Source organism: Protopterus annectens, chromosome 1.part2 (assembly GCF_019279795.1).
Source record: "Protopterus annectens isolate FY-2018-M chromosome 1.part2, PAN1.0, whole genome shotgun sequence".
Taxonomy (NCBI): domain Eukaryota; kingdom Metazoa; phylum Chordata; order Ceratodontiformes; family Protopteridae; genus Protopterus; species Protopterus annectens.
In genome coordinates, this window is record NC_056727.1 from 991,997,456 (window position 1) to 992,013,174 (window position 15,719).

Here is a 15,719-nt window from a genome sequence, read left to right on the forward strand (position 1 = left end):
GGAGTAATAACTTTTTATCATAAGGGCTACTCTGCTCACATTATCAAGGAATATAAACAGCATTACAGATATAGACAAACAGCAGATAGTACCGATTTTACATTAATAAACATAGGGTGCAAATAATAACATTGCAGGAAATGCTCTTGGATATAGAAATGAGAATGTGAATTTAACAAAAAGGATGTCTGAATGAACATTTAGCAGAACATCAGGAATAAAGGAAAAGAGGAATCATAATACTGATCGATACAGTGACTCCAGTAATGAGAGAGAAAAATTACAACAGATTTACTGTAGTAAAGTGCTATTTTGAAGAAGAGGATTACATTGGCAGGTATTTATATTCTAACAAAAACTGCTACTAAAGAGTTCAAGAAAATTCAGCCGTCAGCAAGGAACATTTACAGATGAAGATTGAACCTGATTTGCAAAAGTGAGGAAGTATCAGGGAGACCTAGAAGGAAAGTATAACAAAACAGGATATTACTTCTAAAACAAAATAAATAAATAAATAAATGAGATGTGAATTCAATAGTAGAAACTCAGACAGGATTTACACATTTCGCAAGGTATAGTAACTGGGCTACACTGGATAGAGATATTTCACAGCAGCACGTGCACTGGATTGAAAGCTTTAGCTCTGACATACATTCAATAAATATTTCAGCTCTAGAACAGACAAAAACAAAGATAAAAATGAAATAAACAAAGGTTGCGTATTCCTACTTTCCTGTTAGAGGAATTTGAGTTAATAGGGAAGATAGACATGCCTTCAAAAGGGATAGCTAGTGAGTTAGATAAAACGAAAATAAAGTTTAAAAACAAGGTAGAAATAAGAGCTATGGGAAAGTAGTAATTGTAATTATTTAGAAGGGCTGGCAAAGTTTCAAGGGGAAGCTCACACAGCAAGAGCACCAAGAACTGCAGAGTGCTAATGGGAAAATAAGGGAGCATTTGAACATGCATGAGTTTGGAAAGGTTGCTATTGAGCAATTATTTTTGATAACTCCAGAAAATACAAACATTTATCACAAGTGGGAGGGTGGCTTAATGGTTAAGGTGTTTGCCTTACAAACCCACGGTGCAGGGTTTGAGTCTCACAAGGGATAATTGTCTAAGCTTAAAATGGCTCGCAAGGGCAGTTAGCTTAGTACTAACCTATGAACCTATTCCTTTTTCTACTAGAAACAGGTGTGAAGCTATGACTGAGTATGGGGAGAAATATATGGATATAACTGCATTTCCATGGTTGGGAGTAAACCCACTCACTTTTTTATCAGGGTTGGGAGGGTGGCCTAATGGTTAAGGTGTTTGCCTTACAAATACAAGGTGCAAGGTTTGAGTCTCCCAAGGGATAATTGGCTAGGCTTAAAATGGCTTGCAAGAGCAGTTAGCCTAGTACTAATCTATGAACCTATGAACAAGTTGGGTGGTAGAACGGGTCACTGCCAATCTTAGGTAGCTTATGACAAGAAAAATAACCAGAAATCCTATAGAGGTATTAGGCACATTTTGGAAATGTTATTAATATTTGTATAAAGCAGAGAAATGTGGAAATCAAGAAAAGGCACAAGTGGAAGTAACTATGGAAGACATAATTATGTCAATGTTGAAGGAAGATTATGCTCAACAATTAATAAACCAAGACAGGAAAAGACTAGATAAAATTTGTGACAAAATCAACAAGGACATCTTAAGGAACAGATGTCACTTCATGTGGCAGTTGGAAGGTTAGAAGGTGATAAAGATTTGGAAGGTTTTAACAGTATTTAAAAAGGGGGAGGGGTGTCAGCATCTCAGAAGAAAGCTGTGGTAACTAGATTATCCAAAGAGAGTAAATACCCATCACACCCAGCTTTATATAAAATCATTAAAACTGAAAAGGTCCTAAAGTGTTTATGTCTATTCTAGCTAAGAGAATAACATGTTGCCAAAATTAATAGATATGGACCAATGTGGCTTTCTGGAGGAGAGCAAACAATTGAAACCATTAATGTAACAATGATGATCCAGAGTAAAAAAAAAAAGACTAAGAAAATGCCCCTAGAGAAAGCATTCAATAAAATCAACTGGGAATTTATGCGTTGGGCTATTAGTATACATGAAGGCTCAGAGGCAATAATTAAAATGAAAGAGTTCCTCTGACAAGCTGTGTTTAAACAGAGGAACCAGGCAGGATACACATTTCCCTTTTGTTATTTGCTTTATATTTAGAGCCACTGGCAAGGAGAGTAAGGGACTCTCAAATTCAAGGACATAAAATGGCATGGTAACAAAGTTAGGTTTGTATAGGATATTACTTCATACTTGAAAAATCAATAAAAGGACGTTTGGCTTTTTTGGAGCATTTTGTGACAGTTTCAAGTCTTTTTGGGATATAAAAATGATGAAGATAAAACAGACTATAGTGGTAAACTCTGTACCCACACACACAAATTGTTCAACAATACCCCATACTTATGGGGACAACAGAATAAATATTTACATGTATGGCTTAAAAAGGATTCTGTTATGGCAGCTAAGGATATGTGGGAATAGGCTATGCAAAAGAAAGGACAAATCTGGAAAACTGAAGCATTTGATTATGGATAGGGATAGTTGGATAAGCAATGAAAACATTCTTAGTCCCTTTACTTTTATACACAGGTCAGACGGTTTTATTAACTAAAGGAGAAGTTGTGGGCAATAACAGAGTTGGAGGAATTTATATGGGAGGGCAAGAGTTAAGGCTCATATACCGAATGCAAGCAAAAGGTTATAAATCAAAATGGAGGGGATGGCGGCGATTGTGAGGTGCGTGTGTCGAGAAATAAGACAGGAGGCAAATCACCACCATACAAAATATTACACTCACAAAGCAGCAGAAGGTATTCTAAGAACTAACCAACACGGGAATAGAGAAAGGAGATTATGCCAGTAAGGATGACTGCAAGTATAGGTAAAGAAAATGGGCAAGAAGGGGCTAGAATTTACTGGATACAATTAGCAAAGGCACCAAGGTACTGGGAGCAAATAACTACAGAGGGAAATGTAAAGTGGAATGAAACCAGGCAGAAGTTTAGACTGCAGGTTAGAGACTGCCTTCGCTGCTAGGGATTAATACCAGAGTACAGGCAAACAGAAAGACAGGGGCTTGCCAAGTTAAAGACCTGCTCTGCTAGAGTTTTAGTCAATAAGCTGCTGTTAAAAAAATAAGGATAATTATTAGGCTGTACAAAACACTGTGTGACACCTATAAGAAAAAGTCAGAAGTTAGACAAGATTGGAAAAAAAAAAGAATAAAAAGGAAATTTACAAAAATACCAAGATGACTGTAAGGCTTCCAAGCATGCAAAGTCCAAAAGGTGTAGGATTTTTGCAAGGATTTGTCTGCATAGGTATTTTAGACCCAGTATAAATGTCAGGGTATTTTTTTTGTCGGGTAGCTAGCAAATGTTTGTGGAATGATGGACAAGAGAGAAGTAAGGGGGAACATGTTTGGGAATTTAACAAGTTGCCATATTTTAAAAATTCCCTACAGAGCACTTTGGCAGAAATTTGGGGAGAATAAATGGTTATAACTAAGGACATTTTTCTTTCAAGCTGGGATATAGGATCAGAAATGCTAAGACAAAGTAAAGTCTTACCAAGTTTGATGCTATTTACTATCAAAAACTATTAGAAAATGGAAATCAAAATCTATTTCCAAACTCAAGGAAGTCCGGGATATTATAAAGGAAATAACAGAACTGGAGACAGGATCTATAGTAAAGGTAAAAAGCAAATTTCATAGAAACAAATAGCACTGGTAGGAAGAATATATGCAGAATAATGTTCAAGAGGAAGACAAGCAAGTTCAACTGAAGGCAGGAATTGAGCAATTTATGTAATGCTAGAATGAATTAAAATTAATGTGAAAACTTAAGTATACTGCATGACAATAATGTAAAGTGTTGTTATGGCTGGTTTTCTACTCATGTACGAAACTTGCGTTACATTTTAAAATGTGATTTGACAAGGTTGTTTCAAAAAATTCAGGGAACTATATGGCAGCTTATTATGGAAGACATGCAAAGGGTCCTGACCGACTCTCTAAGCCCAGATCTTAACAGGACTAGAAGATGATGACCCAGATACTTGAGGGTCACTTATGGTTCCTCCTCTGCATACAGAGGGATACACCTGAGGTCACAAGACAATCTATGGAGTAGCTCATCAGTAAGAGTTTTCCAATGGAGGATTTATAGGTGGAGAGGTCTTAATGTCCTTGTTTATTTCAAAGGCAAGTGACACTGTGTCCTCCATGTTTCTAAGATTACAGAGAAAGGATTTGGCCCTCCATTTTCCCCATCTTGTATACAGCCAACTGCATGAAAGATATGTACTGGGAAAATAGTGAATGGATACATAAAAGATCTGCAGGAGGCCCAGGCTATGTTGTTTGAGGCCCCGCTACCAAACTCTAAGGCCAGGTCTCACTAGAAGTCCACAAAATACATGACAGCGAGATGGATGCTAAGTCCTGGCAAGGAATACCCTGAAGAAATCTCAGTCTGGGCCATCAGACCAGGAGTTCAGAGAATATCTAGTGAAAATATCCACATTCTCAAATGCAACCACCAATCTCCAGCCAGGAGACTAAGGACTGCAGGTGCACTCTTGCATATGAGCAAGGGAATTTGTGTGCTTGAAGTTCAGAATGTATCCCCTGCACAGGGGCTGATTGAAACTGGGGGGGCTCATGGCACATGACCAAAGTGGAAGGCTAGGGCAAAAAGCCAAGACAAACAAGAACTGTGAAACTGTGTCAGGAATGATTTTGCCTCTAGAAGGGTGGCATCAATGTTTGCCCACCAGTACATCTGCCTTCATATGGCACTTCAGCATCGGCCTAAGGCTGCAAAAGGGGCTTTCCCCAAGTACTGCCATCCCAGACATGGTCAACTTAACAGATGCAGATATTAGACTTTCTCTCCTTCTTTCATGTTTGAGTGTTGGGGTTGAAATGCAGACAGATACTACTTCACATCTTGCTGCTTTCCCAGCAAAAATAGGGAATGCTATATGAACACTTTTTTTGCTCTTACTGCTTATTGATGATCAGCCGCCTTCCAACTTAATCGGGTTGCCACCTTTTCAAATGCCCAAAGTGGGACATTTTCTCTAGAAATGTCAGATTTTTCAGGACAAAACATACCCACAGCCAGTGCAAAGTACAAAACTTTACTTTTTTGCACAAATAAAAGCTTATTCTAGTAACATTTGAGTTGCTTATGCTACTTCACTTAACATATAAGAGTTTCATATATAAAATAACTGTTTTATGCAACTATTAAAGAAATATTAGGAAATATTTTTGTCCTGAAATCTCAGGACATTTGCTATTTTTTTTATTTTTTTTCTCAGGACACAACTGCCCAAAGAGGGGCTGTCCCTCGCAAAGTGGGACAGGTGGTAACCCTACAACTTAATGGACCTATTCATCCCTCATCCCCAGGGTGAGACTTGAGTAGGACATTCCATTATTCAGGCAAACACCAACAGTGGTTTTGTTCTTTTAACACTGAGGGTGTGTGCTGTGTTGTGCAATAGGCTGACCTCAAAAGCCATCCCTCATATCTGCAAGGGTCATGCCCTGCAATCAGCCTAAAATGTGAGGAAAAAACATTGACTGGGAAGAATCCTGCAGCTGTTCAGCAAAAAGCAGTTCAAGCTCCAAATTTGGTACAAGACATGACTTCCAGTAATCTGAAGGTAAAAAAATAACTCAAATGTGCTCAGAGCTGATTACAATAAATTAAACTCTGAAGGAGTATATCAACTCAAATAACAAAAGGCTGGAAAAAAATGGAAGAAGCTTTAAACAGATATTCAGATGGCTGATAAAACTGTTAAAATCAGTCGAAATGAAGAAAAGACCAGCAGAGTATGAGACTGTTGGGAGGGTGGCCTAATGGTTAAGGTGTTTGCCTTACAAACACAAGGTACAGGGTTTGAATCTCACAGGGGATAATTGGCTAGGCTTAAAATGGCTTGCAAGGGCAGTTAGCCTAGTACTAACCTATGAACCCCAGGGAAGCATGAATGGTGGTCTACCCCTAGTCTCCCAGCACGGAAATTGCACCAACACAATGAAGCCTGGACTGCATGCAACCTTCCTTCCCCAGGAGAGTACAGCAGACCAAGACCTTTACTCCTTCCTTTCTCTGTCTGGCTCCTACAGTGCCAGGACTGGCAAATTAAAGTACAGTTGTGTACAGTACACAAAGTACACTTACCATAAATGTAGATGTTCGAATGTATTCACTGTTGCAGTCATCACATTTGGGTTTATCCCTGCCAGGGTAGCCCTCAGTCGGCCTGAATACCAGAGGATTAGTATTTTTGCGTCAGTTGCTGTCACTTCAGGACGGACGTCAGGTCGTCAGTAGTATTAAGTAAGGCAGCCGACGCTATTAAATCAATTTTTCTTGCCCTGTCAGGAGCCCCCAAGTGGGAGCCAGGATATGGTAGAAGAAACTCACCAGTAGAAAGTAAATACCAAAATGTTCCTTGTAAGGAGAGAGACAGAGAGAGAGAGAGAGAGAAAAGGGGGACGGAGGGAGGGAAACCAGGACTGCAACACTCTAACATCTACATTTATGGTAAATGTACAAAACTGTACTGTATTCATGTTTCACTGTTGCAGTCATCACATTTGGGTTGATTCCCAAAGCTGAGGAAAAGGGTGGAGGCAGTCAAAAAGACTAGGGGCTGGCTAGGATGCACTGCAAGACTGCAGTGGCAAAGTCTGCCCTGGATTTGGAGAAGATAGGCAGGTGGTAATGCTTGAAGGTGTGAACAGATGTCCAAGTTGCACCCTCTAGGTCCCCTGGTGGGGACTCCTCTGAGGAAAGCTGCAGAGGTGGAGGCTGTTCTGGTAGAGAGAGTCCTGACCCCCTTAAGGAGAGGTTTCCCATGTTGCTCGTAGCAGAAATGGATGCAGTGTGCTATCCATTTGGAAATGGATTGTTTGGATATGACTTTGCCCTCTTTTCCTGCAGCAAAGCTGACTAACAATTGATCAGTCTTTCTAAATAATTTATTCCTGTCTAGATAGAATCTGAGCTGTCTGTGCACATCTAAAGAGTGCAGAATCCTTTCCCCCTTGTTTTGTGGGTTAGGGAAAAAGGTGGGCAAATGAATGGATTGGTTGAGGGCCATACTGGACACCACTTTAGGCATGAAGGATGGGTTAGTCCTGAGGAAGACCCGGTCAGAATGGAAAATGATGAAAGGCTCTACAGCCATGAGTGCTTGTAGCTCTGATACTCTTCTAGCTGAAGTGATGGCCAGAAGCAAGGCTGTCTTCCAAGAGAGGAATTTTAACCCTGCTGAAGCTGCAGGTTCAAAGGGGTGGGGGTGGGGGGGGGGGTGAACTTTTCCAACATAAAATAATGACCCCAAGCAGGGATAGGAGCGCTTCTGGGTGGCCTTAAGTTGTTATCCCCTTTTAGGAACTGTTTGATGCCTCTTAAGAGGTGGCTCTGTGCTGTAATGAGCACAGATGGCAGAGGCATGAATTTTAATAGAAGAGAAAGATAGACTCCTGTGTAGTAGGTCTGCTGGGTAATCCAGGATTAGAGGGTAGGGAGGGCCTGTGCCATTCTGGCTCCCGTAGCCTGGATCCAGGTGCAAAACCTTTTCCACTTGTCAGCACAGGATTTTGTAGTGCTGGGGAGTCTGGACTCACATATAACATCTAGAACTTGTTTGCTTAGGCTGGTAGCTAGAGGAGAGGTCAGGGGAAAAAGCCAGGTTGACGTTCTGCAATTGGAGATGCATGAATTCTCCACTCCTCTAGGTCAGGAGTGTTGGGATCTGAGGTAGGTGCCATGATGGCAGGGGTGACGGGCTGTAAACCCCAGGGAGGTCAGTAGGTCCTTTACAAAAGTCAGGTGTTGTAGCAGCTTTTCCTGACACTGTGCCTGAATCAGGCAGTCGTCTAAGTATGGGTAAATTTGAGTATTTCTTGGTCTACAAAAAGCAATGGCGGGAGCGAGACATTTTGTGAAAACTCTGGGAGCAGTGGATAAGCCAAAGAGAAGCGCAGAAAACTGAAAGTGCATAGATCCTGCCCTGAAACATAGGTATTTCCTGCATGATTCCCTGACTGTGATGTGTAGGTAGGCCTCTCTTAGGACTAGGGTGGCTAACCAAACATCCTTGGAAAGCAGTGGTAAAAGCTGCTGGAGGGTGAGCATTTTGAATTTTGGTATCACCAGAAAGGTGTTTAGAATGGATAGATCGAGGATGGTGCATCAAGTTCCCTCTTTTCTGGGTACCAGGAAGAGTCTGCAGTAGACACCTTGGCCTATCTGTTCTGCAGGAACATGCTGTATTCCCCTCATGGAGAAAGGACTTGCTTTTTGGCCTCTGCCCACCGGTTTGGAGGAAGATCTGGGAACCCTTTTGGGGATGGGCAGAGTGTGGAAATAAAATTTGTATCCCTGGGACACTATGTTTCGGACCCATCAGTCATTGGTAATGGTGACCCAGGTGCTTGCGTGGAAGGACAGTTTTCCTCCTAGGGGCAGAGGTAGAGGGTGGAAGTGCAAAGTCAATGTGAGTTCTCACCATAAGGGGGTGGCCTTGCACGGTTTTTGAAGAGGAGGAACTCCATTCCTTAGATCTCTGCATGCCCTGGGGCTGTTGTCTGGGGGGTGGGGGGTCTGCTTCCCCTGGGTCTGGGCTGAGCTGGCCTGGAGGGGGCAGGAAAGGACCAGTGATTAGAGGGGCAATGCCTACTGAACCTCGGTGACTGGAACTGTAAGAAGTCTGTCTGCATAGATTTAGCTTTTTCTTCCATTTTTTTTTAAGACCTCTTCTGCCTTGGTACCAAATAAGTTGTCTTTGTTCAAGGGTGCATCCGATAATTTGGATTTGACATGGTCTGTTCCTTTAGCCAAGCATGCCTTCTAAGGACAGAACCAGTGACTGCTGCCCTGCAAGATGCTTCTAGGGCGTCAAAACCAAATTGTAAGGTGTGCTTAGTTACTTGACTTGCAGAACGCATTAACTTTTGTAATTATTTTCTGCACAAGCACAAAAAGATATTTTTTCTTTGAGGAGTTCCATGGTATGCTGCTGATATTTTAGCACGTGGAACTGACAATTTAATGCTCTAATAGCAAGAGTAGCAGAGGTATATACTTTTTTACCCCATCTGTCTAATGCTCGGGAATCCCTATCTGGGGGGGTGGGATTCTTAGCTAAAGTTGCTTTGATTCCTTTAGGTCCTTGAGAAATGACCTTGGGGTCAGCAGTAGGATTTTTGAAAATAAATTTGTGAGTGTCAGGAACTCTTAATACCCATCAGGTTTCCTGGGAGCAGGAGGAAACGTGTCAGGAGTCAGCCTGGATTCCATAAAAACATCATCCACAACATCCAGGACAGGAGGAATGGCCAAAGGTCTATGCTGTGGTAGATCTAAGAATTCCCTGAGTCTCTTTTTTGACTGAGGGTAGTCTTGAAATTCCCATTGGAAATGCTCCCTTAAAGTATGTAGGGTTTACCCAAATGAAAAACCCTCAGGTGGAGAGGCAGAAGGGACGGATTCCTCTGCGTCAGAATCCCGATAAGCAGAGAAGGGTTGCATATCTTCATATTCAGATGCATCAGAGTCATCAGACTCCTGTTCAGATAAAACTCTTTTGGAAGGGGTAGCCTGGCTTCCCCTAATAAGCATAATAAGTTCTTCTGCCATTTTAAGTATTTGAGACTGAGGCAAGGAAGCAGGTGCCTGAGCTTGGGTTGCCGTTTCTTTGGGTGTGGTTCATACCCTGCACCTTAGAAACTCAGTAGTTTTAGAAAGAACTGAAGACACGAAAGTAGTCTGCGTCGAGTATCGGTAGTGCGAAGTACTTTCTCAGAAGCTGTTGCCTGCTCAGCCGCTCCAGACCCATTCAAGGTAAAAACATCCGCAGGATCCTTAGTCGAAGAAGAGTCTTGTGGCATACCGAACTCCGAAAGGGTCTCAGTAGCGGCCTGCGAATCCACAGAAACGGCCATTAGGAGCTGTGAAAGTGCCTCACTAAGGACCAGAGAACTGATTAGCTTAACGGAAGCGTCGGCAGTTTTGGATCTGTGCAGTCTGTCTCTGTCTTTATCCTTACGTTTTTTCGGAAGATCAGTAGTTAGATGGCTTACCGAAGCCATATTGGAATTAGAGGGCAGAGCAAAAATATCTAGCTACTATAAGGGCCCGATGACGTATAGTTCTGGCATTGAACAAAGCACAAAAACGACAGCGAGGGACGTCTTGGTCTGGGCCTAAGCAAGTGATGCAGTAAGAATGAAAGTCTCAGTGTGGTATTTGCTTTCCACAGGCGAGACAATTGTTAACTTTTTCTGACATCGGTTAGAGCAAGAAAAAAGGATCCCCAATGGGGAACTTAGCTTTAGAAGTCTTCAGCTTCAATTCGGGAAACGAAACTCTGGTAAGCTGCCAACCGGTACTAGTGTGAAATGTTTCTGCTTTGGGCTCCTCGGCAAGAAAGACTGGGGTAATGGCGCCGGCTGCCTTATTTTACACTACTGACTACCTGACATCAGTCCTGAAGCAATAGCAACAGACGCAGAAGTACTAAGCCGCCTCTGGTATTCAGGCCGACTGAGGGCTACCCTGGTAGGGATAACCCAAATTTGATGACTGCAACAGTGAAGCACAAATAACATCACCTGTTGCCTAGGCTGCAGTATAGACTCAATCCCTCTGTGATATGGAACTATACCAGGTTATATGAATACACAAAAAAGACAAGTCAATGTGTTAATGCTTTGATGAATTAAGTTTTTGAACTATTGACCATGGAAACATTTCCTTGACGAAGCCTAGCATTGAAATTTAAACCATGGGGGCTACAGAGAAACAGGTAAGTGAAGGTGTTAAACACACTCCTAGAGTATGGCTTATTTCTTTACAGAGTGTACTAGTAGAGGGTGAACCTCAGTGAAGGGATTTCAGATAAAAATAGACAAACTGACTGAAAAAGGAAAGAAATCCCTGATCCATAAAGCCCCAGATACCAGACTTGGGATTTCTGTAAAATAAGGACCTGATTAATGCACACTCTTATCAGCAATTTATGCAGGTCACCTGATTCAAAAGGCAAACGAATTTTTAAAAGTAATGAGCGATGGCAGGAGGCAGTAGAATTGCTTTTTCTGAAAGGAAGACAGCTATAGTGCATGTGGAATGTGGAAGTGCAGGGGACCTATATGATCAGCTGAACGTTAGATCAAATGGGTTCTAAATTTGAACCAGTCATGCTTTCCTTAACTTTATGACTACCTGCTTTACCTAATTCAAGGTTGTAGGAGAGATGGAGCACATCTGGGTACTTAGCGGGTGTAAGACAAGAAAATAAAGCCAGACACCACACGTCTTCCTTTCAGAGAAAGCAGTTCTACTACCTCCTGCCATGGCTCATTAATTTTAATAATTTATGCTTGCACATACTTTTGAGCAGTTTAAAGACCAGTTAATTCAACTCACTTGCAATTTAACTTTTGAGATGTGAAAGAAAATCAGAGCACTGAATAGAAACCCATACAAGCAGGGGGCCATGCGTAATTCCCCACAAATGGCAGCTCATTCAAGAAATTAACTGCAGAACTAAGGGCTATGAGGCAGCAATATTTAAAAAAAATCTCTTAACTACCAGCCTTGCATATAAATACCCTTTGGCCATATCCATCAAGACATCTGCTCTTATGATCTAAAGAAAGATGGCCAAGAGAAATATACCTTGATGCACACCATGGTTCCAGCTATGATGCAGTGCAACTAACCAGTTTTAATTATGAAAGATTAACAAAACAAAACATTTTCTTTCAGCGTGATGCAATTCTACCCACATTCCATATCATAACTGCACTCCTGCAGCAGGTATTAATACTCATAGCTTATTAAAGAAGTTCTTACCATAAACGGGTGTTTTTCCTGGAAGGATGACTATAATGAGCTGAAGCCCAGAATATGTATTCTTAAGGTGTCGGAACATAGGCTCCACACTGTCTGCACCTTGTGCATATTTACAAAAACAAGGTTGTCCCTGAATTGGCATTCCGGCATCCTTTGAAATCTTACGCAGTTGGTCTGTGAAATTCCTGTCAAATATAGAACTTGTTATTAAACTGTTCATTACATTTTGGCAACTAGGTTGTCCTTACTGGATCCAACATCATTTAGAGACAGAACTTCAAGAAAAAAATGCATACTGTTAATAACCCAAGATTTTTTGCCTTGGAAAAATTGCTTTTAACTTGTTGAAATTTGTCCTTCGTGTTTAACAACAAAAACAAAGAAAAGGTCACAACAGCAATTAATACTTTAAAGGCCAAAAAATATGAAGAAAATCATATAAATTATGTACATCATTTCACAAGGATATCCACTGACCAAGCTTCTAAAAGGAAATTAAAGCAAACTAATGTTACATGACATGGATTTACAAAATGGAGAGAAGTAGAGTTAAGAGTATAACTAATTATGTTACACAGCACTACCACACTATTTAAAAACTGAGGAGGAGGAGCATTTATGGTTAAAAGTATAGGACATCTTTGACACTGAAATAATTTAAAGCAACAGCCTCTGCTATAGAAACAGACATATGTTACATTTATGTAAAGCACCATTAACAGTAGACTATGCAAGTTTGTTAACCGGAGTAAAACACTGATCAAGACTGTTTGCAGCCAAAGTCCAGGTGAAAACATTCACAAAAATGAGATTAATAAATTCACAAACTTACAAAAAATAGAAGTTATGTACTTACCATAACGTTCCATGTGGAGTGTTCATCTCGCCTTTGTTCTTACACATGGGTTCGGAGCCGATCCTCGGCTCGCGTCGCCTCTTGCAAGCTCTGCATCGAGAAGAAGCTCGAGACAATCTAATACCCACAATCCCCCTCTGCCTTTACCTCAGATCTAGTTTGCAAGCAAACCAATCTACATAACAGCACATTCATGCCATACATCTATACATACATAACAGACACATATAAGTATATGTGTATACCAACTATGTACAGAGAATAAAGACAGTAGCAAAATGCTTCAGGCCAGGCATCAAAGAACGTTCTTCCTAAGGGTGGAGGGTGGGACTGTAGAACAAAGCAGATGAACACTCCACATGGAACGTTATGGTAAGTACATAACTTCTATATGTGATAGTGTTCAATCTCGCCGCTTGTTCTTACACATGGGTAGCGCCCTAGCTCCTAAATCCTGAGGAACTCACGGAGGACGTTCTTGAGCACAGTGGAACCAAAGGTTGCTCTGTCCCTAGAAACCTTATCTACTTTATAATGAGAAATAAATGTATGTGGCTTAGACCAGGTAGCAGCCGCACAAATAGCATCCAGAGGTAGGCGAGCTGCATGAGCCAAAGACGTAGATATTGATCTTGTGGAATGTCCCTTGGGTTTGTTTAGAAGGGGTTGATTTGCAGAATCGTATACATAGATTATACAATCAGTTAACCACTTTGAAAGAGTTCTTTGGTAACTGCAAGTCCTTTCCTGCTATCAGCAAAAGCCACAAAGAGTTGATCTGTTTTCCTGTGATCTTTTGTTCTATCCAAATAAAACCTTAGCTGTCTGTGAACATCCAATTTGTGCAACATATACTCCATTTTGTTGGAGTGGTTTTGAAGAAAGTGGGTAATTCAATGGACTGATTAATGTTGTTAATAGAACACACTTTAGGGAGGAAGGATGAATTGGTACGAAGAGAAACTCTGTCAGAGTGAAAGATTAGATAAGGGTGCTTGATGGAGAGAGCCTGAAGGACAGACACTGGCCTAGCAGAAGTAATGGCTACCAGAAAGAGAGTTTTCCAGGACAAAAATTTTAATGGGCAAGAAGAGGCAGGTTCAAAGGGGCAACATTAATTTAGATAGTAACAAGTTTAGACTCCAAGGTGACGAGGAGATCTGACCGAGGCCTAATATGAAAAACGCCCTTTAAGAAGGCTTTACAAAGTCTGAGAGCCATGATAGGAGCGCCACACTCTTCCACATGGAAATTCAAATGGCAGCCAATTGAACTCTTAGAGTAGCAGGAGAAGCACCCTGATGAAATAAGTCTGTCAAGAACTCTAAAATCTTATTCAAAGGAGCTGTAAAGGGATCAACGTGGTGTGTATTCGCCCAGAATACAAACCGCTTCCATTTGCTAGTATATGTTTTAGTAGTGGAAGCCTTATGGAAGCCACTAATATATTCTGGACTGCTGGTGACAAGAGATCAGACCTGGCTAAGTTAGAATTGGAGCAGCCAAGCTGCTAGATGGAGTGACAGGAGCGCTGGATGGGGAACCCCTGACGAGTGAGTCAACAGATCCGCTCTGGGTCCAGAATCCAGGGTCCCCGAATGCAGTGAATTTTCAGGAAGGGAAACCAAATTTGACGAGGCCAGAATGGAGCAATGAGAATTATCGTCCTGTGAAGGTTCCTGGCTTTCTGGAGAAATTTCGTATCAGAGGAAATGGAGGAAATGCGTACAGGAGTCCCGGGGCCAATCAGAAACCAGTGCGCCCCTGGGGACTTCCCTGGAGGGGTAATAGGGCAAAGTAGCTCCTGCATTTGGCGCTCATTGGAGACGCAAACAGGTCGCAGGAAGGCTGGCCCCATGTGCGAAAAATACTTTTCGCCACTGACTGATTCAGATACCACTCGAGCGGTACCAGAATTACTCTGCTCAGCTTGTCGGCTATGACGCTGGATGACCCCGGATGTGCGTTGCTATTAGAAAGCGACCCGTGGACTCTGCCCACTGCCAAATTCTCATGGCCTCTCTGCATAGTTGATAGGACCTGGTTCCCCTTGTTTGATTATGTACCAGACTACCGACATGTAGGCCGTCTGATCTGCAATAGTCCCTAGAGGAAGAAGGGGAGCAAAGTGTTGCAACGCTAGAAACACTGCCCTCAACTCTAGTACATTGATGTGCAGATTGTACTCCAAATTGGTCCATTCGCCTTGGACTGTCTGTCCCTGAAAGCTGCCCCCCCACCCTATCAGGGAAGCGTCCGTGGTCACCGTTACTGTGGTGGGTAGCACAAACGGCCTCCCTGGGAAAGGTTGCACGCTTGGAGCCACCAGTTTAGGTCTGTTTTGCAAGTCTTTGTTATGAGAATCTCGTGTGTTAGAGGTAGCTGTTGAAATGACCATTGAGCAAACAGTAGCCATTGTAGAACTCTCATGTGCAGCCTTCCCAGGGAATTGCAATAAGGGAGGCTGACATGAGGCCCAACACCTTCAGAACTAGTTTTGCCGGAGATTTCCTTGACAAGAGTAGAAGACGATGTGAGTCTGCAGCGATACTATCCTTTCTGGGGAAGCCTCAGAATTAATTGCCGTGTGTTTAACTCTGCTCCTATGAACAAGATATTTTGTGATGGCTGAAGTAAGGATTTTCCTAAATTTACTGAGATCCCTAGGTGAACACAGACTTGAAGGACATAGTATCTGGTCTGCAGTAGTTGACGCCGGTGGTGGCTGAAAGGAGCCAGTCGTCCAGATACGGAAACACCTGGAATCCCTGACGCCTCAAGTGAGACGCTACCACTGCCATGCATTTGATGAAGACCCTGGGGGCTGAGGTCAGACCAAAGGGCAGGGCTCGAAATTGAAAGTGACTGGCTCCCAGCCGGAAGCGCAAATGATCTCTGGATGCCCTGGCCATTTT

The 15,719-nt window shown here is 42.1% G+C and overlaps 1 protein-coding gene across 2 annotated transcripts in view; it reads right to left on the bottom strand.

The window, feature by feature from the left end:
* Positions 1-15,719, bottom strand: part of LOC122792214 (protein argonaute-1) — a 1,920,205-nt gene that overhangs the window by 669,320 nt on the left and 1,235,166 nt on the right. For both annotated transcript variants that reach the window (XM_044059955.1, XM_044059956.1), the window contains exon 12: positions 11,949-12,133. In XM_044059955.1, the coding sequence (XP_043915890.1) occupies positions 11,949-12,133 (185 nt within the window). The remainder of the gene's footprint in view (positions 1-11,948; positions 12,134-15,719) is intronic.